Source organism: Crocodylus siamensis, chromosome 2 (genome assembly GCF_052110815.1).
Source record: "Crocodylus siamensis isolate JL-2025a chromosome 2, ASM5211081v1, whole genome shotgun sequence".
NCBI classification, from domain to species: domain Eukaryota; kingdom Metazoa; phylum Chordata; order Crocodylia; family Crocodylidae; genus Crocodylus; species Crocodylus siamensis.
The window spans coordinates 226,452,361-226,477,815 of NC_143396.1; the positions used below are offsets into that span (position 1 = coordinate 226,452,361).

Consider the following 25,455-nt stretch of genomic DNA (forward strand, 5'->3'; position numbering starts at 1 on the left):
GGGACAAAGCCCCGCGTTAGGGCCCCCGCTCCCCCTCCTCCCCCCATTCCTTGTCGGCCCTGCTCTACCTCTACCCCCTCCCGGTGCTTCAGATCTGACCCTGCTCCCCTCCCCACCTCTGATCCAGCCCCGCTCCCCCGCACTGCCACAGGTCTGACCCTGCTGCACCCCACCCCGCTTCAGGTATGACCCCCACTGCACCCCTCCTCCAGCTCCACTTGGCCCACATCCACCTGCCTCCCTCCCTTCCTGCTGCCTCCCCCTTCCTGCCAGCTGTTCTGGGGGGACGTCTGGACCAGGCTACCACCTTGATCCCCACCTTTACCCTCAGGCAGGAAGGCAAGGGGGAAGCCCTTCTGCTCAGGTTGCCAGGGTGTGTTCTCCGCTGCCAAACTTCCCCAGTAGTGGCACAAACTTCGGCCTCCACAGCCCAGGCCACCTAGCCAATTGCTGCCTGCCCCCTCGGAGGTGCATGCACAGTTGGCCAGAAGCATTACAGACCGACAGAGAGACAAAGCCTTTTATTATATTAGAATTGAGTGCATCAGAAATCGGCCTGATGTGGCTGTAACACGGCCACTAAACGACCATGAATGCAGTGCAGTACATAGGCAGTGAGGAGCACAGCCCAACAGCTTGGAGAACTGCATGCAGCTGATAAAGTCTGTTGTGGTAGACAGGGAGGGAAGGGGCATGGGGGCAAGATCAAGGCCCCTGCGGTGAGGGAGGGAGTGGGGCTGAGACAAGCAGTGCCCAGCCAGGCTGGGGCTGCACTGGGCTCTTTCTGGAGCATGGGAGCTGTGCTCCTGGCACATGGGGGCTGTGCTCAGAGCAGGCAGTGGGAGCACTGGAAGGGGGCTATAGCAAAATTTGGGGTGGCTGCAGCCCCCCCCCCCAAAAAAACCCCTCCCAGGGCCACTGTCGCCTGCCCCAAGTGCAACCCCCACATGCCAGGGGCACAGCCCCAAGTGCAGCCTCCATGCCCAGAAAGAGCCTGGCACAGGTGCAGCCTGCAGATGAAGCTCCCCACCTCCTACCCCCAGACAGATCCAGGGCACATACATCCCCCCACACCCTCCCAAGGTGTGCACAGCAGTGGGAGCCACCGCACCCGTCACAGACGAGCCGTGGCTCTAACCCGTGCCCCACCCCACCCCATCTGGGCAGTGCCTGCCCCTGCCCCACTGCCTTCCTCACCACAGGGGTGCTGATCTGCTCCCCTCTCCATCCACCACAATAGACTTACCAGCTACACAGAGATTAACTGGAAATCAGATTGGTATCAGTTGATATGTCATCTCCTTAAAAATCAGCTATTGATATCAGCTCCCAAAATCTATCAGTGCACCCCTAATTAAGACATTACTCTTCCAAAACAGTAATACTGAAAACTTGTCTCAGAGGCACAAGAAGTGCCACTAGTTTAGACAATCAAAGGAGAATAAACAAAGGAATAGCCAAGGTGAAGGCCCTGAGTGAAACTTTTCCTATTTGCTGGCATTTCTTAAACACATCCCTGCATGCAGACAAGGATAACATTCCTCATAATCCATATTGCAACTGATTTATTGATCACAGTGTGGACAGTAAATACTTCTTCCAATAGAGCAGAGCATAGAAGAAAGACCATCGTACCCTGCATATTATTAATGATATGATACCATGCATGGATGAACCAAGTAAACAGATAATGGCAATCTCCACCATGCCACAGCACACAGAAAAGCCTGTCTACAACATTTTTCATGATGATCAGACATATCTAAAAGTTTCTCCCATGATTTCAACCACAGTTCAAAAGTTATACTCAGCTTTATGAACTGAGCCAGAACTGATGAGTCATCCCCGTGCACCCACAGGATCTGCAAGAGGTATACTCTAACCACCCAGACTTACTGGATAGAAGTTAACATTCCTATCTCTTCCCCTACTTTTGGGTGACAGATTGAGATCAGAAGCACAGACTCAGATGGCCATGTAAAACCATCAAATAGCCTCTCCTTGTATAAAAACACTGATTTTTTAAGGTGTATTGACAGCAGGGATCAATGGTGTTCTGGCATCTTTCATCAGAAGCCTGGGAAAGTTTATTCAGCTGTTTATGTAAACAGGAAGTGACAATGCAGACCTCCACATTGGTCTACCAATGAGTCTTAATCATGCCCTGAATGGAGCCATCTGTAGAATGGCTGGGTGATGATATGATTTCCACTTCTATTCGTTACTTTTTCCCTGTGCCAAGGCTATCAGCAAAAGGGTCAATGTGTCAAGCTAACACCAGAAACCTGGAACACTGATTTAGACTACTATTTTGTATAGACCCTCAGAGAGCAGCAAATTTCATTCTTGGTACCCTTGGGCTGTATTTGAACTACTTACCTAGAAATAAAGTTTCTATTCTCAGCATCTTTTTTATTTATGGAATGTTTTAAATTGCTGGGACAGATGTTCTGAGTGACAGTCAGTTTTATTTGGAAATTTCGGGAAAGAGACATTCTATACATGAAATACACATAGATTTGACAATTGTGGGAAGTCTTCTGAAAGCTGCAGTTTTGAAGATGGGATTTCAGACTTAGTTTGATGCTTTAAAAATAAAGTAGGGAGGAATTTCTTTTGGATTCAAGAATTGAAAAGAAAATATCTCCTGATGAACACACAGGTCTGAGTCACAATATTCAGGCTCTCTCTCATTCTGTCCCACTGCATGACCTTGATCATGTGCTTAACCTCTGTGCTTTAGTCCTACTTTCTAAAAAGAAGATAGTGACTTTTGTGAAGTGCTTTAATATCTTGGCTGAGATGCATCTGGAAAGAACATCCCACAATGCATTGCAAAGAAAGCCACACTTTGCTGAAACAGTCAAACAAGCGCTAGTATCCCCTGCTGCCTCTCTGCAGCACCACTTAACTGGCATTATTCCTCGAGCTGTGTTTGCATCTTGAAGGCTGATGTACAAATAGAGAAATAAACAAAAGCAGCCATGCTAATTTCAATATTCCAGTAGAAACAGAGAAGGGGTAGAAGTCAGGAGTGGTAAGTAGCAATTTTTAATTCCTTATTCTGGGTAAATTCTGAACCTCTTTGGAACAAGATGCAGTACACAAAGAGGAACCACATCTCTTCACATACCAGACCAAAACATCCATCCTGACTTTTCTCCTAAGGAGACAATGGATTATGTTCTCCCTTCCATGTGCAGACATAAGTTGTATTAAAGCTGTTGTTGTTAACCAATGAGCACATTCATCCAAATGAAAGAAAAAGTGGAAGCTGGCAAAGTAGATTTCAAGTCTGACCTACTGCAGATGAGCCAGAAGTAGCTTGGCAGCAGAACTTTAACATGTCTCCAAAATGTAGCCCAAACTCAAAAAATGATGCCCATAAAAGATTAGGCTTGCTTTATAACATAGTTTACAAAGCAGTCATCTGTCAGGTGAAAGCTACTTAAAATGGGCATCAGTGTTACAGAGCGCTTTTCCTCTTCTCACCAGATATGTATCCAAGAAGGTCAAGTTTCAAAAAGTTAAGACAATGGAATGGGGAAGGAAAATGTAGGGGAGAAATGGAGCTTTCCTATATGGGAAGTAAAAATAAGGAATGGTGTCTACCCTGTTTGCTAAGGAGCATGGAGGGTGGTTAAAATCTATTTTGCAGGCTCCAAATGAACAGCCAACATATTCAGGACTGGACAGCTCCTGGAACCTGTAAATTCAGGCCCCCTTCAAGATGGAATTATATTCCCAAAGAAGTCAAAATCCAATCTTCTCAAAACCTTTACAGGGCACAGAATAACACTCCTATTCTGAAAGACAGTCTCTCCAGTACTTACCAACTATGCTTCCAAAGAAAAGATTTGCCAATATTCTAAGCCAGGACAATGTGGGAAGGAGGGGAGGATGGTCAATGGTCCTGGGACCAGACATGACACAGGGCCCCAATCCTGACAAAAGGGAGTGGGCAGAGGCAGTGCAGGACCCACTCCCAGGACACAGTGGTCAGATGAGCCCACATAGGGCCCAATCCAGGCACACAGGCCCCATCCTGGTGTGTGGGGTCCAATCTGGCCCACAAACTGGCCCTGCACCATCATCTGGCCCACAGGGCTGGAGAGGTTTAAGTTTCTAAACCTCTTAATTTTTAAAAGAGCCCACAGTACTTACAAAGAGCCCACACTACTTACTCAAATATGAATTCTTCCTAAAGGTGCAATCTTCACAAAATCATGTATGTATCACTGAGTGAAGAAAATATCACAGATTTGCAATAAAGTCACCAATCTGACTTATGTCTTTGATGCCAAATACTTCTGGGAATAAGCATTTTATTTACATATCCAGACAGCAGAGTACACATGCAAGCAAATTCTTAACATAACCAGCAACCCTAATTCACACCATACAAAGAACAGTTTCTATTTGGATAGATAAGTTAGAAAATAAGCACACAAGCTTCTATAAACAGTAAGTGCCAAGGCTTTATCTGCATTACCACTCTTACAGTTTTTTGTACATCTAAACTGGAGGGAAACAAATAAAACCTGCTTACTTGAAACAAACCAAAACTCCTTGCCCAACATTTTGCTTGTTTTACAGCTGTGTTACTACTGTCTGCTGTTCTTGCTGGGTTACAACAGAAATTCCCTTCCCTGGCATTTCCCTACTCCTTCTGAAGATATCCTTAGCACTTCCAGTCTTTAATGGAATTTTTCTCAGCAGGACCATGTGCCATGGCTAAACACTGGGCGCATCTACACAAGATGCTTACTGAGCAGTAGCCTAATAACACTGCCCAGTAGCATGCCAGTCAAAAACTGTGCTAATATGCTACTGCACAGTGTTATTAGGCTACTGTGCAGTAAACATTACAAAAAAACCCTGTGTACTGCACAGTAACTGTAGTTACTGAACATTTAGTACTTCGTTAAGCAAGTCCTAAGCTAAATGTGCAGTAACTACTATGTATTAATGAATTCTTAGCCTCTCTGCTCTCAGTGATGACACTTTCATCGCTTTTCATAGCCTTCCACTGTCCATAGCCTTGCTCAAATATCCCCACTCTGTCCTTCTCTTTTTCTCACATGTTGCTTTCTTCCAAAAGAGAGGGTGGATTGTAACAACATACACAGCAAACTCCTTAGCTTGAATAACTTAATCTACAGTGGAATAGAAGTTAAACACCATTGATTTATTTTGACAGGAAACATTTATTCTTGCTGTTCACAATATGGATGATATCTAACTGGGTCCAGTTAGACTATGACATTTTGCTTTTCTGTCCCTCTAGCTAGGTAGCTGTCCATGCATGGTTGAGGTGCTTCCATTCTTGTATATCTAGAAATGCTTTAAGTATATTTTAGACTGAGCAAATTAAAGGTAAAGCAAAAAGGCATGTGCGGGGGGAAGAGTCTATGCTTTTTATGCTCTTTTGAACTTTTGAATTGTCATAAGTGTTTTGCAAATATTGAGTGATGAAGTTTCATTGTTTCCTTGTGTTATAAGCCAATGATGGGTTTTTTTCCCCTTTTTAATTGGGGAAAACCATCACCAAAGAAAAGATTAGTAAGCACCAGGCTAAAAACATGAAATACATGCTAAACATGTCCACCAAGACAAGGGAATATTTTTACTATAAAAATTAAAATTGTCTACCTTAGAAGAGAGAGAAAAATGGGGGGACAATAGCAATATATAAAATAATCAACAGTAGAGAAGACAAATTAAGAAATTCTTTTCTCCATGTCTCAAAACACTGGACCAAGGGCAAATTCAGAGCAATTTGTTTGGTGACAATAATAAAAAACAAAACACTTTGTCATACAATTATTAATTTAGCTGTATAACTCATTACTATGGCATTTCACGGAGGCAAAAAAAGAAAGAGTCCAAAATGGATTCTTTATAAAGAGACCATCTAGTGTTATAGTTGATGTTAACAGATCCTGGAAGAAACATTCCAAGCTTAAACCTAAAACTAACTATGAAGTACTCTTTGCTGCAGCATTAGCATGAGGAAGAGCAGCAACACTACAAAAGAGCTGCAAAGCATTGCTAATTCCAGAATGAGCAGCACTCAAACTTCTGCACACATCCCTCAAAAGACACGCTAGCTCAAGTTTAAATTAAAGCAGCCCTAAATTCAAGTTAGAAACCTGAAAGTGCAGGAGAATCATAAGCAATACTCAAAGTTATGCTTAAACTAATACTGCAGTCGAAGTTAGCCCTGATGAGGTATCAGGAAACTTGAGGCTGAGGGCAGTTTTTCCCACAGTTGTCAAATGTGATGCAACACTGGACTAAATGGAATACAGGTTTGATTCAGTATAGCAATGTTTACCCAAAATTTATTTAATCTGAGGAACACTTCCCTTAGGTTTAACTAGACTCATTATCCTAACAATGAGAGGAAGGGTTCATTGGCATTTTAAGTTCAGTGGGACTTTTCTACACACTGTTATAGACCGATGTAACAATAAATATTCACTTAAGTTGGCATAACTATAGTATACACATTAAATTACCTTAAAGTACTACCGAAACACACCACACTCCAAGCCTCAAACTATTGGAGGATTTTGCAAATTTACTGCATGCAGCCAACTTCATAGACACATGCAAAGCAAAGCTGTTCACACATTCCCTCTGGAAAATAATTCTATATTCTATAACAGATTTATTGCCATCTTGACAAGAACTAAACTTCCTTGTAACACTTGATCTGGGAATTGCATTAGAAGATACAGTGGTTCACAAAGGATCTTAGACTGATACTTCCCTCCGAAACCCCATCTCAATATGCTGACCTCTCAAAGTATAGTACTTACTGTTGCTGGACTTGAGGTCACGGTGGATAACAGAAACAATTGCTTCATCGTGCAAGTAGTTCATTCCTCTGGCAATCTGGACAGCCCAGTTCACTAGTATGTCTGGGGGAATCCTTTTACCTGACAGCACCCTATTTAGTGACCCTCCACGGGCAAATTCCATGATCAAGCAGAGGTTGGGCTCCCTCAGACACACCCCCCTGAGGGCAATGATGTTGGGATGCTTTAACATGGCAAAGAGCTTGGCCTCTTGGCGGACATTCTCAATGGTCACACTGATGTCCTCATCAGGGTCATAGCGAGCTGCCTTGACAGCAACCTCATCGCCTCCCCAAATAGCTCGATAGACTTTTCCAAAGCCTCCGATCCCGATGATTTCTTCCAAAACCAGCTCTGAGAAGTCAATCTCCAGTACTAGAAAAAGGTGTGTGTGGGGGAGAGAGAGAGAGAGAGAGAGAGAGAAAGAAGGGAAAAAAATACATTTTAAAATTATTGGGAAAGATTATTCAGCCTCCACCAGAACTGCATTATAAAAATCTGTGATGCCTAATGACACTCTTACAAAGTAAGTAAACCCATATTAGAAGCCATAAATGAAGTGTTCATTAGAATCACCCCTAAACAATCTGAATGAGAAGACAGCTTTGTGTATCCTCGCTGCTAACTAAGAAACCATCAAGGGTTTGGCAATTTCTTTTTCAAAACCATTTTGTACACTTTGGTGAAAGTATATTCCATTTTCATATGAGTTTCACTGGACTTCACCTGAGAAGTGTGTGATACACTGCTGGTAAGATATCTACATTATATCATAGGATACAGTCTATTTGTTGATGTCAATTACATATCATGAGTGGCAGGGGCAGAGAGAGGGCAAAGGTTACATTCCTGTCACATACTGGGGACCTAATATACATTGATTATAACACTGACTTGTAAGGTGAAAAACAAATGAAAAAAAAAGCTCTTTTTCTTGCATTTGATCATTGAGCCCATTTACTTTTCAATTGCCACAGATGTGATTTCATTCCTGTTAGACTCCAGTTTGCTCTCCCACAATTCCATAGTTTTGCAAGGCTGTCTTGTACATCAGCAAAATTGTCAACCAAGTTCTGATTTTACTCAGGATTAAGTGACAAACAGATATATTTACACTATGCAGAGTTGGTAATGGGAAAAGTTATGTTTGGATGAATACTTAGCAAAACTTTAACAGAAATAATTTAAAAAAGCAGACAGAAATAATTAGAAAAGCAGTGTGTCATAATTTTTAAGTTTACCCAATACCTTAAATTTTATAAACTACCTCAGTAGACTGGTGGTTACATGGGATTGCCCAATAATTCACAGATTCCCAAAACTTAATTTAGCAGATAAACCAGCATCTGGAGCCCAAGAGGTGGTGGGGTGAGGGGGGTAGGCCAGGGGGAAGAAGAAGCCACTACAACAATGCACAGTTTATGCTTATAGATGGTCAAAAGGAGTGTTGCATGATGGCTAGTATATTGTATATTAAACAAAAAACCCTACACACATCATGTACCTGTGAACATGACTTGACTTCACCTGCTCTGCACTACTGGTGGGTCCCATTCCCAGTAGGACTCAACTGATGCTATCTACCCACAGCTATACAGATTACCAATTATTGCTATAAAGAAAGTAAAGGATTTAAAAAGACATATGTATTATAGAGCATTAACGTTTTCCAGTATTTGAAATTCCACATCAGAAAACTTCAGAGGAAATGGAATACCAAGTTTGCCATTAACTAACTTGAGTCAAATCCTTTTCCTTAGATCCATTGTAGAAAAGAAAGCAGACCTGCTTTTAGTGGGCATGTATTCACAACCCTGCATTATTCTAGGCTGGTCCAGCAGCAGCTAGGCACACAAAACTAAATTCAAAAGAAATTGACCACAGAGTGGAAGGGTAGGAGGACCTGAGGAAAGAAAACATAACTAAAATTTTGTTTATAGAGGTTCCTACCTGAAAAGATCCCAAAGCTGGATAGAGTTCAGGCAGTAGCACAATCATATGAGGCTAGTAAGAACTTCCCCTGATCCCCATAACTGCAAGCACTTCCACATGTTAGCTCTAAGTTTAGTGACTATCAAGTGAAACTAGAATTTTAAAAGCCCAGAAATTAGATTTGTTTTCAGTTTGGCTTGACTTAAGTCTGTCAAAAAACTAATTAACAAAACATGGATTAGATACAACCATAATACAAATATGCTGCAAACTTCCTCAGCAAATTTCTGCCAATGCACCAGAAACAATGCTCCCAACTCTTGCACACAAGATCTTCTTCCTACTGTCCTTCTCACCCCATGCAACCTTCTAGTTTGCTTCCTGCAACTTTGCCAAAAGATGATGGAAGGATACTTCACAGTCCAGAAAAATAAAGGCTTGAAGAGAAAGCCCAAGCTATATTTGTCTATCACTGCAAAGGTGTAGATCAAGGATTGCCCACAGACCACATAACCCAAGGAAGTACCCTGTGGCCCCAAGCTCCTAGTCTGGATGCCACTTCCCCCGCTGTTCCAGCAGCTGCTACCACTTGAGTCTCTGGGGTCCCCATTCCTCCTCCAGCTTAGGCTTCCTGCAACCATTCCTAGGAGCCACACTGTAGGGCTGAAGGAGCCTGTGGTAAGGTGGCTCAGGGGGACTTTACATGGCATAGTGCAGCACAGGGGCACCGTCACAGTACAACAGGGTGCCCACCATGCAGCATGGCAGAAGGAATCATGTGGTACAGCAGCACTGGCATGCTGAATCAGTGGGGGAAGTTGCCATGTGACATAAGGCCCCCAGCCACTCAGATATTGAAAAGCACTTGTGTAGACCATCTCTACCTGGCAACCCTTTAAAACAGGATGAGGAAACTGGAGTTTACAGGGTCTTTCTTATAATCACAGAGAGGTTATCATAGTTCTGAAATGGTAATGGCTCTGTGATATTCTAGCACTGATTTACATGCAAGTAAAAAAGCCATAGTTTTGTATCCTGACGCCTCTAAATTAAATCAAGCATACAACAAGGGGAAAAAAAACACTGATCAGGGCCTATGTTATCACTACAAGCATGCAAGATGTACTTCTAATAGCCATGCAGTAGCTCACTACTACCCTGGCACTTCTTCCTGAAAGAAAATCCAAAACAGAATAGTTGCCCTCTACCACCACTTTTTTACAACTGAAATTCCAGGAAAGGCATAACGTTCCCATAGCCCAATTTAATGAGAGAAAGCCAAACAAAAACATACAGTACCAGTAGATATGGTACTATAACATCAGCTTTACAGAATCAAAAGTTCAACTTACTGAAAGTGCTAGTGGTGATACTGATGGTAGGATTTTTTCATAAGTGATTTGGTTGATGGGTTCAAAACAGCCGGAGAAAGGAATAATTCATTCAAACTGGCTCTGATATTAACTGGTCAAAGAAACCGATCAGGCAATTTGGATACCAACATATACTCCTACGTTCCAATAAAAAAGGATGGTTCTGACCCATGGGTGCTGAATGGACAGCTCCTCAAGGAATGCATTTTATTTGATTAGCAGGAGTGAAGGAAAAAAATTCCTGCAGTTCTACCTTCATTTAAAAAACAAAAACAAAAAAACCCCACACTCTCCATGTCCATGTATTCTACATAACACACACAAAAAAAGAGAAAATACACAAGCAAGATAGAAGACACTACTATGGACAAGAGGCAGACAGCAGCTATTAAAAAAAATCTAGAGTTTGACAGATTCTCTGCAAGGGCGTGAAAAGACAGAAACTGCCACATTTGTATCATGTTTCATTCTGAGAACAGAGACAACCTTTGGAAGAAATTAGCCAAAAAAGGAAAATCATGTTTGACTAGATGTTCATCTTTCACAATGACACTTAAAAAGACCACTGGGTTGGTTTTAATTAGCACACATCACTGAACAAGTGAATAAAAGCTACTCATGAAAGAAACTTTGCTAGAGGTACTAACATAACTTTTAATTTAATATTTAGCTTGATGGAGATACATTCTAGCTAACTGTAAAAGTGAAGTGAAACATTAGCACCTTTTAACCATATATAATTCCCAAGGCAGTAAGAGAATTAAAACAGAAATAAATTAAAATGAAGTTGATGAAAGAGATATTGATTCCTACCGGGGTTGGTAACACATAATAGAGCCTGCAAGTCACTGGTTTAAACTCAGCCCAGACCAACAGTGACAGACTAGTTATACCACCTGATGTATGTTTATTACCCTATGTAAAACCAATTGCTTGGTTCAACTCCTAATGGATAATGGTTCATAGGACTGAAACCAGCACCTATGTTGACAGCTATCAAGAACAACACCATAAAGTAAGGGAAAGAATAGTTCAGGTTCTGAGCTCACTTCTTTAGGCAGTTTCTCCAAATTAAGATTGAAGCACAAAGGTCACGTGGTAGAGGATACTGCCTACTACTGTCCAGGCTATTCCAACTAAAATAAGCTCTCTTTACTTATTTGCCTATTGATAATGTTGCCACTCCATGTTCCCAACACAAGAGAGTTCACTATTCACATAGCAACATAAGTGGACATAGACTATCACAGAACATTTCCCAGAGTTCCCAAAGAGCCCAGGACCTCTGTGGCACAAACTCAGCAAGGAAGTGGCACAGACACGGACAAAGGCAACCAGATAATTAACTCTCTGGATACCCATACAATGCCAGCAACACCAAGGGGAAATGATTACCTTCTAACACAGGAGTCTAAAGGAAAACTTCTATCACAGGTGAACCTTCAAACCTAATTCAAAGGTAGCTACTGTTCTCACAAATGATCCCACGCAGCCTGATCAAATTGCATCACTTCCTGGTAGTAAGCTACTGCAGCATAAAAAAAATCTAATACCCAGAAACAAATCTTGGCCCAACATCAGCAAGTGTAAAGAGACTCCAGATAGCAATGGCAATGAAGTGGTGTTATATAAATGGATGGACATGATTCAGAGCTACTGAAAGGAGTATATTCCACAACAGCTCTCTGGGCACCAGCATGCACAGTAAGAGGAGAGGAGTTGGAGATCCATTGCTACATAAATTTCCATTAAAAAAAAAAAGAGGGGTACTGATTAGGGCACCAGGACTTTTGCAGCATCTCAGAAGCAGAAATGGCTCTAGGACCTGGAAAGGGCTTCTCTCTCTGGAATCTCCCTCAAACACACATAACATACTACTTACTGCATGGTTCTTCCTCCACCCTTGACAAGAAGACTAAGCCAGTGTCTCAGGAGATGAAAGCAGAGTCACTCAGCTTTCAGGATCTGAACAGTGTTAGCCCTTTCATGCTAATAAAGCCTGGACTCTCCCATAGGCAAAAGGAAGCAGTATTTAATCCCACCTATGTGCTTTTGGGTACACATGGGCATAATGAAAGTCATTTTGTTATCCTCTTTGAAGGTGCATGCCTGCCTATAATAGCAGATGCAACACAGCTCTTATTCCTTTTCTACAGAACAGTCTCACACATGCAAGACTTTCCTCAACCAAAAGTAGGTTTTTAAAAAGAACTTTCTATTGCTAGCTTTGATTTCTGACCATGAACTAAAAGCCAGGGAGAACAGCAGACACATGACCTGGCAGCAACATTCTGGAATATTTTGCTTTTCACAGCTGGAGCCAGCAGTTAATTGGTTGAGAGAGGCTGAAATGGCTTTACACTACAAAGTCAATAAAGGCCACAAACCTGCAGTGAGATCTATACCAGCACCTTCAAAGTGCCATTCAAGTCAACGAGCTTCCAAAGGGCCACGAGGCAGGGGCCCTTACATAACTGGACCCAAGCAACTGACTTCAACAGTAGCGTGGTAGGTTTTTAGGGCAGAATGTGATCTTAGGCATGTCAAGTGATAAAAAGTAGGTTGGTAACACAAGTCAGCACAGACAGACACTTCACTGTTAACACCTTTAAAGTCAGGTGGGATGAAAGACCCAATGGAGCAAGCATTAACAGTGCACTAACATTTCCAGTATGAATTAACTGGTGTGCTCCCAGTGCTCCCCCACCTGGGGCATGCTGGCAGAAACACCCACGGGGCCTGCAAAGCCCTGTGCCTTTACTCACGACACATCAATGTATCCTGTTCTTGACATGAGTTGCCAGAGCAAAAGCTGAGGGACACAGAAGCTAATTCACAGGCACTGTAGCAATCTAGGCTATTCCCACCAAAGCAAGCTCTTCCTTTACTCATCTGCCTATTTATAACATTGTCAACACAAGAGACAGAACTGGAGGATGAGGTGGAGAAGGAAGCAGAGTGCCTGGGGCAAAAAGGAAGGTGAGGTGGGATGCAGGGGGCAGTGGGGATGGCCTAGCAGCTCCAGGGATGGAAGGAGCAGTGGGGGCAGCCCGGGAGCCATGGCACCCACCACCAATTATCCCGCTGGCTCTGCACCGCTGAGATCCCCAGTGCAATTATTGCTGGGTGCCAGCGACAGGCCGAATCCCAGCTCCGATGCCCCCAGGAGCCTAAGGTCACCCCAAGATCACCCCTGTGACCTGGAGGCACCCGAGCCAGGAGCCGAGGTGGGGAGGAGGGGATCAGGGCAGAGGGAGACCCCCCCAACCCCTTACGCTGGATGGCAGGGGGCGGCGGGTAGCGGGGCCGCAGCTCCGGGTCGGCGCCGTGGCGGTGGAGGCTGCTGCTGCTCACGTAGTTACTGGGGAAGATGCCGACGCGCTGGTCGATCTGGCCCGTCCACCAGCCCTCGTCGCCGGACACGTGCGAGTCCCGGGACAGCACCTGCACCACGTCGCCCGGCCGCAGGCTCAGCTCGTCCTCGCCGCACGCCTCGTACTCGAACACGGCCGTCCACAGCGGCCCCGCGCCGCCGCCCTCGTCCTCCCCCGCGCCCGCCTCCGCCTCCGCCTCCGCCTCGGCCGCGGCCCCGGCCCCGGCCGGCGGGCTGTGCGCTGCCCAGGGCTCCATAGAGCGGCTGCTCCATAGGGCGCGCGGCCGCCGGAGCCGCTGCAGCCGGGCGCCGCCGCCTATTGTTCATGCAGCCGGGCTCGGGGGCGCCTCCCGGGGCCGCGGGGCGCCTGAGCCCCGCGCGAGCCGGCTGGGGGGGGCGCAGCACCAAGCGCCGCCTAGGCGCCGCCGCGCATCCCGAGCCACCTGACGTGCCGAGGGAGGTGGGGCGGCGACTGCACCCCGCCTTCGTCTCCTCCTCATTGGCTGCCCACGCCGTCCCTCACCGCCCTGCACTATCTGATTGCAGAGCCTCGCCCCACTTTGGCCACGCCCCCTACCGCGGGGACGGTCCCGCCCCCTCCAGGCTCGCTCGCTCTCACCGGCGGCCTCCCAAGTGGCCCCCGCCCCGTCAGCGCTCCTTTCTCATTGGCCAGCGGTGCCTTGTCCGAGGCCCCGCCCCCTGAGCGGAAAAAGACCCTCCCCTTCCCGCGCTGTTCCTTGCGTTGGCGACTAGCGAGCCCCCAGGTTGGGGGTGGGGAGGGGATAAGCGCTTCGCCGTCATTGGGCGAGCGGCACAGCAAAGGATGTCTTTTAGTTTGCCATTGGTCGAGGGGAGGTGAAACAGTGCCCAACTGCACCGTGCCCGGACCTGGCCGAGCCGCGCGCACCTGCTGCGGGAAGGAACGAGGGAGTTGTGCGCCCATGAGCAGGGGGTCACGGAGCAGAGGTGGGACCTGCATGGCTCTGTGTCCAGGGTTGCAGCTCCATCCAGACTGAAGCTCCGTCACTTCAGCCCTTGTAGGATGTGCCATCAGTAATAGTAGAAGCGTTCAAAATGTGCCATAATTTTTAAGGCAGCTCGTTGATGCAGCGCATGCAAAACCCAAATCACTTCCAGGGAGGCTTCACCGACTTTTGGGATTGCTCTCAGCACTTTCTTATGACTACTCGCCTCAAAATAATGAAATGCTTCCACTTTAATGACCTCGTTCTTGCTGGCTGCAGTGAGCAATAGAAAATAAAGATGATGACTTACTCAAATACTTATTTACATACTTATTTGCATATTTTTTTCAAAGTACCATAGTTTTTCAGCAGATAAGATTATTTTGAGCTTCCAATATGATATCATATTTAAGACCTGGCAATGCTGGTCTTGCCCCTGCCACATGTTCTGTCACCCAATTAATGGGCAGGCAAGCTTGTTTGGGTAAATGTGATCTCTTATTTGGCCAACTGAGCCTGCCTATGTCCTTAGATCAGCATGCTGTAACCAAAAAAACAATTAACTGGTCAGCTGCACAATAAACAGGCCTGGTATACATCATTATCATGCCATAAAAATGACTTCTTATGTACAAAAAGGAGCCAACCAGCTACAAAGTTAGTGCTTGCAAATGTGTAAGGGCTCCAGCTGGTTTCTAACCAGCTTTAATTTGAATGTGTAGCTTGGCCCTTACACTCTGTTCCCTCTGTGTTTACAGGCAGGCTCCTCTGCTGACCTACCCTGCTTCCCAGCTTGCAATTTGAAGTGGATGTCAAGGCTCCCCTGCTACTACTTCTGTAAGAAGGGATTAATGAGCATAGTTTCAGTTTGTGGCCACATAGGTCTATGGTTTTATAGCTCTTAACTTTTTTTTGGTGGGGACTTTTATCTCTGCAGCTGGTCTGGATCCCAAGGGCTGGGGCTGACCTGTAGGAAGGATCCATGCTTGGTTCCCTTGAAGTTAGTAAGAGATTTTTGAACTTGTTCTTTCCAGTCTTTATGAAGGGCCAAATCAGGTTCCTATTTGAAGCCAATAGTGAATTAGTTTCCGGTGAAAAGTCAAAGCCCTTGTCCTTACCACAGCATGTAGTTTCTTAGTGTAAGTAATTACTCTGCTCTTAAAAACTGTAGGGGTTTTAAGGCCTGGCTTGACAAAGCCCTAGTTGGGGGTGGTCCTGCTTTGAGTGGGGGTTGGACTAGATGACCTCCTGAGGTTCCTTCCAGTCCTAATGTTCTATGATTCTATGTTCAGGTTTATGAAAGGACTAAAAAACATGAATATAAAATTAGCTAAATGTCCCCCACCAAGACTGGGTTTCTTTCAAAAGCCTCCTCCTAAAAGACGACTTACCTTTTTCTAGCAAAGGGAAAGTTAATGAACAACAGCTGCTACATTCAGTTTGCCGACCTTCATTGTCCACTCTATGTACCTGCTGCCTGCTAACAAGGTGAGTCAACAAAAAAGCTAGGCCCTAGCAATTTGGGTGCTGAACTTCCAATTGAGTTCTTATTCCCTGCTGTGTTGTTGCTTATATTGTGGTAGTACCACTGCACTTATAATGCAGTGGGATTTCTATTTTAGCAGGGATAATGAAGTTTTCTTATTTTGCAAATAAATTAGCAGGCAGATTGCATGAAATTACTTCCAGGGGAGCTGGGAAACAGCGTTTAGGTCTAATACAATACATCCAAGTCAGATGCATGTAGAATTGTTGCTTTTCACATTGAACGTGTCATACCTATGAGTTTTGTTTATCCAGGCTCTAGATCTTGTATCATTTTCTCTGTTGCCAGTTAGGGGTAGAGTCCAGGACTCCAGCTTTCCAGCACTTTTTCTGTTGTCTAGCAAATAGCTGACTAACCTATGGGCAAAGTATTTGTCCGGTCTGTCTCTTGCGGTTAGTGTTTAAAAAAAAAAAAAAAAAAAGGAATACAGTAAAGAGCGCTGTTAGCTGGCATCCATGGGAAATGGGGGATGCCAGTTAATCAAATATGCTAGCTATCTAAGAGTTATACTTATCTCCAGCCCAGTGGGTTGCAGGCATCTTTGCCTGTTTGAACTGCCACCCTTCCTACTGCATCTGGTGTGCCAGGGCTTTCGCTCCCTGGCATCAGTGTGCCAGGGGACAGAGTGCGGGGGGCCTGTGCAGACTGCTTTACCCTGAACCGTGGTCCAAGAGGAAGAAGTGAGGCTTGCAGTTTTGCTTTTGCCATGTCGATTGGCAAGTGATACATAAGATGCCGGATGCCGGTTAATAGAGCATTCCAGATGGTAAAGTGCCAGATAACACAGCTTTTACTGTATAGTTACTCCTGTAGCTCAAATGATACGAAAATAGGCAGGGGATCTGAAGGTCTGGAAGTTTAGTCTTACTGTTGTGCTATGTGAGAGGTGGCATTTTAGACTTGGATATAATATACTTCCAACTGTTTGACCCGGTTTCTTTCATTCACTCAGTGAGAGAACTGCCTTTTAAAGGAGTTTTGTAGGAAAAACATTATAATCACTGAAGTATAGTGACATGTACAAGATACAAACATTCCATCCTGTAGTCACCTATTTTGAGTGTTGGAGGTTTAAAAATTGAAAGATGTGTTACTGATGATCAAAATGTAATGGTAGAAAGGCAAGGACTTTTCATAGGTGATATCTTTTATTGGACCAACTCCATTGTTGGGATAGATTTAGGTAAGCTTTTGAATGCAATGCATCCTTCTTCAGGTCTGAGGAAAAAGCAAGTGCAGTAAAAGATTAAAAACAGTTTGCAGGGCTGTAAAAAATGGTAGAATGATGGTTCTAAAATCAAATGGTAGCAAGATTACTCCTTTCATGCACTTAGTCATCTCCTGTATGAAACAGCAAGTCTGCCACCTTGTGGAATTGAAAAAAAATTGTTCAGGTCCAGATTTAAGGGATATTTTTACTTTTTTTTTTAAACAATTCATTGATTTTTTTTTTTTTTTTGAAAGAGAGATTGTATTAATTCCAAGAATTACTTTCAGTCACTATGAAGTTTAGATTGGCAAACTGATAGCAGGAAATACTATTAGAAATTGAGTACATGCAGTCCTGGAAATGAAGAAATGTTGTAGTGTGTTGTTACTTGCTGTCAGGTTAGGAACAGGGAAGATTTTGAAACTCTGTAAGATTTTCTGCCAAAAACATCATCTAGATATAGTACTATAGTATTTATCATCTAATCCTGTTTTGTCATCAGTCTGCAAAGTTAGTTATTCAAGCAGAAGACGGGAGGAGGAATTAGGTTTTAAACAGCGTCTGTATTTCGATCCAGTGTTCCCAAGAGCTGGGATTTAGGTAACCTTTCCTAAAAAGATGGCCTAAGCTGCAGTGCACTGGTATCAGTCTGGTTTGGTTGAAAACTGCTGCAAAATTGTGGAGGTTTGGCACCAGGGTTTTGGTTCAGGCTCATCTCTGGTCCTAAAACTGCAAACAGTTGTTTGCCAGTTTTATGCATTTGTTGCATTTCTCTTTAATAATCCTAGTGTCTCAGTGACAGTGTGTTGCTTTGCCAAGCTGTAGTTCTAGGGCTAGCCTTAAGTTCAAAAACCCCGGAGCTGCATGCTACCACTTGCTTTGACCTGGGATAGAACAGAATCATGAAACCTTTCTGGAAGTGGCAGGAAATGGAAAGCGACACAAAATGGTAAAATTTTCACTAGCAGCATTGTATTCCCACAGCTCACCTTACAGTGGCTGTGGATAAAAGTACAGCTCTCCAAAAACAGGAGAAAAGAAATGAGGAGAGGGAGGGACAATTACTTAATACAGGACATTCTTTTGCAATTGTATAGTAATTTATAATACAGCTTAAATTATACATTATTGAGTAGCAATAAGTGTTCTTCTCCCCCTTCAAAGATGTCTAAAGGCTGTAGTTACAGTGAAGAGATAGAGCTTATACTGGTAAAATAACTTATTTTGCCAGGATAGTTAAAGTATCTAAATGAACAACATAAGCTATACTGATGGGAAGACTCTTACCAATAAAGTGCATCTATGCTGGGGAGGGAGAAAATGTAGACAATAGGTTGCTAACAGCACAGTACCTAGATTCCTGGTTGTCCTGGGCAAATGTTTAGTATGGGCCCCCATTCGTCAAAGATAGATAATAATAATCCTTATTTTCACCATTTTTGGGCCCCCTTTCTGTCTGGGCCCTGGGCAGCTGCCCAGTTCACCCACGCCTGTGTCCGGCCCTGGTTGCCAACATACAGCTGCTCCTTGCTTAATGTGGTAATTATGTTCTTGAAAGATATGACCTGAAGTCAAAGGATGTTAAGCAAATCCAATTACGTTATAGTAGTTACCTGCTAGCAAGTGGCAGCCAAACAACATTATAAGCAAACATTGTGCGACTTCAAACAAGTATGTTCTCTAATAGATCAGCGACATAATAATGAAACAATGTTAACCAGGATGACTTTAAGTGAGGAGTACGTGTAATTAAGTCAGCTTCCATAGACATAGAAGCCGCATTAACAAATAGGTGTTATAGCTTAGAGGGAGGCTGAAGATTTGCATCCTAGAATTGGATTCAGTGAGAGAGAGAGAGAGCTTCAATCTGCCTGATACATTATGTCTGCTGATCTCCCAGATGATTGAGGAAAAGAATTAATTTTTCTTCATAAAAACAGGTGACCTGGAAAAGCAAGATGCTGAAACCTCTGGCTAATGAGAATCCTGGTACAGGTTTCCCTGGTAAAAATCTGGGAAACTGAAGCAAGTTTTACAGGCAGACTTGATTTTTAAGTCTAGTTTTTGTTTGTTGTCTGTTTATTTTACATGGCAGTGATTCCATGGACACTATTATAAGTCACAATACACTTTCATATGCACCACAAGGAACTTAGAATGTTAGTAGCTTCCAAGTACAAAACAAAAAGCAGCAAAACTTTTACAAGAGGATTAATACGGCACTAGGAGCAATATCTCTAACAGAGGTATTACTCTGTTACTTTGTCCTGTGTTCTGAAGCTAATTGTGATAAATTCTATTTATATGTGGTTATTCAGCTCCAAAGTGCAACAGATCACATTTATCAGTATTGTTTCACCTGGCAGTGGAGTGCAGCCAGCCTTACAGTGGAACACACAAACTGTAGGTTATCACATAAGCAGTGCTTTAAAACAATTTAGCAAAGGATGTGAAGAATAATAGCATGATGAATTATTGCTGAGGAATTTAGGGTCAGCAGCATGTAAATACTTCTTTTTCTTTCGTATGGCTGACTTGGAGCAAAAATTATAAGTCCAGTTTAAAGTTAGTTAACCAGTCTAATGCTCTTGAGGAAAGGGAATGTATATCTGCAGTGCCACTGTCAAATTCGTATAGAGGGCAGAATGTTATGTGGCCCATAGTTTAATCGGAATTGTCACAGTCACTTTTTGGAGAACTCCTAATACACCATTTGTGCATCAAGTGACTGCAGTGGCCATGACTGATTCAAATCTGATTTAGAACCTTTCATGTTTTTTGCAGAAGGTCAAAACCAGGAGGCTTTATTGTTAGATTGAAAATTACATGTTTATTCTGATGGTGGCTTCATTCCACGCTTTTCTCCAAGCTACTGCACTATCATGTCCTACAAGGGCTTGTACACATGTCCACAAAAGTTTCTGGGAAACCAAGCAATGAGCTGAGAGGTTCTTTAAATCTCTATGGATGGGGAGGTCTGGGTTGTCATTCATGTGGACAACCCGTCTGCATGTAGCTTCGTCGCAGCGAATATCTGGAGGAGCAATATTAGCTAGCACTGGTAACCACTGAATTGGTATAGATTTCAGGGTTCCAGTGATGGCATGCATTGTAGAAATTAACTGGATATCCATGCATTTGATATGAGTGCTAGCAGCCCAGGCAGGTGCACAGTACTTGGCCATTGAGAAGATCAGTGCCATAGCAAAGATGCAGAGTACTCATGGGGTGGCACCCCAGCTCATTCCAGGGAGTTTTTACACTATGTTCAACCAACTTGTAATCTTCACAGCTATTTTTCAAAAATGATTATGAAAGATTAAGGTGTCGTCAAGTGTCACACATAGGTAGGACAGAGTTGGATCATGTTCTAATTTTTTCTATGCAAAAAGTGTCATTGAGAAGATCATGTGCTATGTGGCCACTGAGATGATGAATTTAGTTGGATTTGGTCACAGCCTCCACTTGCAAAAATATTCTGCCATTATTGACAGGTCTAATGTCCATGGGTCTTCAATCCCTTTGAAGGTCCTTGCCTATGTGGTTAGTGTCAGGTCATCGGCATATGCAAACATCCTCAAAGAGGTAGAAAGCATATTGCTTATATGAATGTCGAAGAGAGTCAGGGCAAGAACGCTTCTCTGCAGGAGGCTGTTATTTAGAGTCCTTGGTCTGCTCACTTTCTCTCGGGGGTAGATACGTGTCCATCAGTTGCCCAGAAATGTCCTCAAAAGGCAGACCAGTCTGGTGCACAGGACGTGACACAACAGTTTTAGCAAACAGACTGTACTTCCAAACAGTATCATATGCTGAGGAAAGGTAATGAATGCAGTGCCAGTCTTAATGTTGCACTAGAAGTCAGTCTTGATGTTTGTGGTGAGGGCAAGCACTTGGTTACAGCAGCTTCAGTGCAGCATAAAATGTGGGATGGATGCTGTGGCAATCAGGCTAATCCTTTGAAGGATGAGCTGCTTCAATGATATGTACATTGTACAAAGCAATGATATTGGACCCAATGATCTTGCAAGGTCCCTTACAGCCCTAAAGTCTATGAAATATATTGGCTGGTAGGTCCTGGGATTGCTGCCTGATTTTCCTGGTTTCAGCAGAGCAATAACTGTTGCTTCACGTCAGATTCGAGGGATTTGACCACTCTCCAACATGTTTGAATATAGGCGCAGAAGCCACCTTTGATCCATTGATCCAGGATAATGGAGGAAATCTGAAGGGACTCCATTTTTCCCTGCAACCTTCCCTCTTTTTGTTGCAGACAGACCAGCCCTAAGTTCCTTGGTAGAGAAACTGTCTGAGAGTTTGAAGGACTCTACACAGCTGGCTATTGACTCCTTCTGTTGCTGCCTGATGTCCTGCTTATAATGCTTGTCAAGTGGTCCCTTTGAATTCATGGCCAGCTTTGTAGTGACGGCATCCTTTTTGACCTGTGCGTTCACAACTTCTGCAGGGTTAGTTGCCCCAAGCTTTCTCGGGTGGTTCTAGGCTCAGAGGCTTCAACGCGTGAAATCCAACGATTCCATACACTCGATCCATTTCTTGCAAGGTGGGGACAGGACTATAATCCAGACCTCACCTCTGTTTCGACCAACTGTCAGGATGTTAAGCAAATCCAATTACGTCATACCAACAGGGATGGTACTCCTCTCTGCATCTAGAAATGTGCTTTCTCACTTTCCACACAGCCAGTCATCATCCACAGTGGGATCAAAATCCCTGTTATGTAGTCAAAACAGGTGGTGAGGTGGAATCCCCCCACAACACAAAAGCAGCATGGCCACTTTGCAGCCCTTCTCATCACAACCACAAAGAACAAACTTCTGTGTGGCTACAGGGAGACATACATTCCTTGTTGGAGCTCTGAGTGTGAGAACCTCTTCCCACAACAGTAGCAGTACTCCAGCTGCAGCCTGACCAGTGCCGCATGGGGGAGGAGGATCACCTCTTTGGACCTGCTCGAGATGCATCTGTGGATGCATGACAAGGTGCGGTTGGCCTTCCTAACTGCCTCCCTACACTGCCGGCCCATGTTCATCTTGGAGTCAATGATGACCCCAAGATCCTTTTCTGCCTCCATGCTGACAAGAGGGGAGTTCCCTAACCTGTAGGTATGGTGCCAGTTCCTCCCGAGGTGCATCACCTTGCACTTGTCTGTGTTGAAACCCATCCTATTCTCGTCCGCCCACCCTTGTAACCTGTCTAGGTCTGATTGTAGCCTGTTGCATCCTTCCAATGTACCCACGTCCCCCCCATCTTAGTGTCATCAGCAAATTTGAACAGGGTGCTTTTTACCCCCTCGTCCAAGTCACTGATGAAGATGTTGAACAGTGCGGGCCCGAGGACCGAGCCCTGCAGAACCCCACTGCCCGCATCCTTCCAGGTTGAGAAGGACCCATCCACTACCACCCTCTGGGTGCGGCCCTCCAGCCAGTTGGCGACCCATTTGTTAAACTGATATAACTGTGTTTTGAGTGGTTTGCCCTTTATATTCCAATGGTTTTATATTTTCTGTTCATTTTTTCTCCACTTTGTTTTTCTACGTGGTTTGAGGTGAACTCTGATTGTGTATATGTGACAATACAGTACACTGCATTGTTAAAGCTCTTGCAAGATCTGAAACGATTATGACTCGAAGGCTAAACCTGTAGATGGGGCCCAATCCTACACAGTGCTGAGTGGCTGCCAACAATAATTGGACCTGGTCCTCTTCCCATTTAACTTAGTGGCAAAGCTCCCAGGGGCACCTATGAGCTAAGAAAGTTTATACCAGCTGAGGATCTGCCTCCCAGAAATAAGGAAGCTCAGCACCTGCTTCAGTGTCAGTCTCAATGGGAATAGCAAATATTCAATACCTCTCAGAAGTTAACCATGGCAGAATAAAGTGTAGGAATGGACCTGGGAAATCAGAGGAAATCAAAGACTTTTGAGACACCTATGTCATGTTCTGACAGAGTATCTGTCAATAGAGTTTTCACTAGATACTGCGCTATATATTTTGATGCATCAGTTCACGATAATCTTGGGAATCAAATGTTCAGCATGATGCTTGCAGTTTGATATTTTGTGCTAAGGGACTAGGGGCTATTGACCAAATACTTGTTTAATTTGCATCCTACCAATTTCTGTGGTATAGCTTTCACAATGGTAACTGAAGAGAATTTAACCCTGTTTGACATGTGTGTGTGTGTTCACACATTACACATATATGAAGTAATCAGGAACTTTGACCTACTTATCTGCCTGCTAATTAATCTTCCCAACACTTATTCAGATGTTCTGACAGTTTCAGAACACTTTTTCAAAAAGCCATTTTTAAAAATCAACCTGTCCTTCTTCAACATGAGGAGTTTTCTTTCAAAATTGCACCAGCTAGAGGCCCTAGAGAAGTAAGAGTCACACTTGTGTTTGGCTTTCTGTCTATAAATAATACCCTCCTTCCTATCAGTGCTGCAAATTGGAGAGTAATACAGTTGGGAAAGGGGAGATTTTTAGCTTCTACTTTGGAAGGCCTCAGATGATAGAGTTTGAAATGGTGACATTTTTATGTATATAAAGTAATGTTAAGTCTTTCGTAGATGATTTTATGGCTTTTTCTGAGCCCTATGAAATCAGTTTCATGGTAACAAAGCACATGACTTTACAATTGGAGAGAAATGAAAGAAAATCTAAAACTCTTTCAAATGTTGGTGTCGAGGTTGACTGTGTAGTTTTATTAATAGGTTAGACAATGGGTTTGGATAGGGATGATCTTACCACAGGCAGGGGATTGAACTAGATGACCTCTGGAGGCCTTCCAGCCCTACTTTTCTTAGATTTTATGATTTATGAAGTATTTTTTTCTGTACCATGCAGAGTTCATGTGCGATAGTTTTAATGGTGATTTTAGGGATGGCCTACATAATTCACTCACAAGCAATGCACTCATCTCAAGTTCATGAAAGTAAAACCTTTATGCCCTATTATTCCACACTGTCATGTATTCTCTATGGACTCAGTCCTCTTGTTACTGAAATTGGTGGCAAACCTTCTGCTGACTTGGTAGGACAGGATCAAATTCTAAATCAGAAGTAAACAACTAACTGGTGCCTAGGGTGATTAAAACATGGAATTAAGTTAATGTTTTTTAACAAGCTTCATAAAAACCTAGCATGACTCTGAAAATCCAAATGTCAGACTGTGCTGCATTGGATAAATATAGAAAAAATGTTATAGTGAGACCGTTTCATATGTGTTTAAATATTTTTTGTGATGTTGTTTCCCCAGTTTCACTTGCCTACACAAACCTAGTTTAACATATTGTGTTGCCAGGTGAAGACTGAAAAAAACCTGATAAATGTCTCCTATTTACTAAATATGTTGTTGTCTGTATTATTTGTAGCAGAAGGTACACTGCACTGTTTTTTCAGAAATGGGTAATAAGAAGAAAATTTAAAAATATATTGCAGTTTTCTCTGTGGAGGAGGATCTATAATCAGACATAACTGATTTCTTATCTGTATGCTGAAGAAATGTCACATGCTGAGTAGCTGCAGTGTCTGTCTTAGGGCCTTGAAGCTTTAGCTTCAAGCCTGCTCTGGAATGTCAATACATAGCATGACATTTACAGTAACCTTCTAGTGCTTATTATGATCATTGTTATTAGTGAAGCAGAGATCAACTAACTGGCAGGAGTTATAGCTAATTGGCATTGATATTCTCACAGGTCCCAATTAGGGCAGCAGAAGAATGAAGCCTTTTGACTGCAGCAGGGAAAGAATGAGGGAAAAGAGAGTTGATGAAAAGTGAGTAAAAAGCTAATCCTTTAATTCCTGGAAATTTAGTATGTGCCCAGCTAAATGTCCTCCCCTCCACCCCAACTGAATTAAGCAAGTTTTCCTCACTTTCCCTGCACAAAACCGTCTGATATTCTGTAGCTTAGATGGTAGGACAAAATGATTCAGAACTCCAGACCTGGGAAACTAGAGAGTCTCATTTGAACTGCTGCTTTATATTGATAAGATTACAGTGGCACAATATATATCTTGTATTGGAATTTACTTGCTAAATGTAATGACTGCATATGGTATAGCATTTCCAGTAGTTTGTAACTAAGACCAGACTTGACCTGATGTTATGATAGATGGTGTATAATCAGTAGCCTCAGGGAAAAGTTCTACATTTTCTTTTGATGTGATGTCTTTG

The 25,455-nt window shown here is 43.4% G+C and overlaps 1 protein-coding gene across 1 annotated transcript in view; it reads right to left on the bottom strand.

Moving 5' to 3' along the window:
* Nucleotides 1-13,948, bottom strand: part of MAP3K9 (mitogen-activated protein kinase kinase kinase 9) — a 116,565-nt gene extending 102,617 nt beyond the window's left edge. The window contains exons 1-2 of the mRNA XM_090033255.1: nucleotides 13,444-13,948; nucleotides 6,825-7,238 (exon numbers count right to left, since the gene is read on the bottom strand). Coding sequence (XP_089889381.1) covers nucleotides 6,825-7,238; nucleotides 13,444-13,798 — 769 coding nt within the window. The 5' untranslated portion in view covers nucleotides 13,799-13,948. The remainder of the gene's footprint in view (nucleotides 1-6,824; nucleotides 7,239-13,443) is intronic.
* Nucleotides 13,949-25,455: the final 11,507 nt, after the last annotated feature.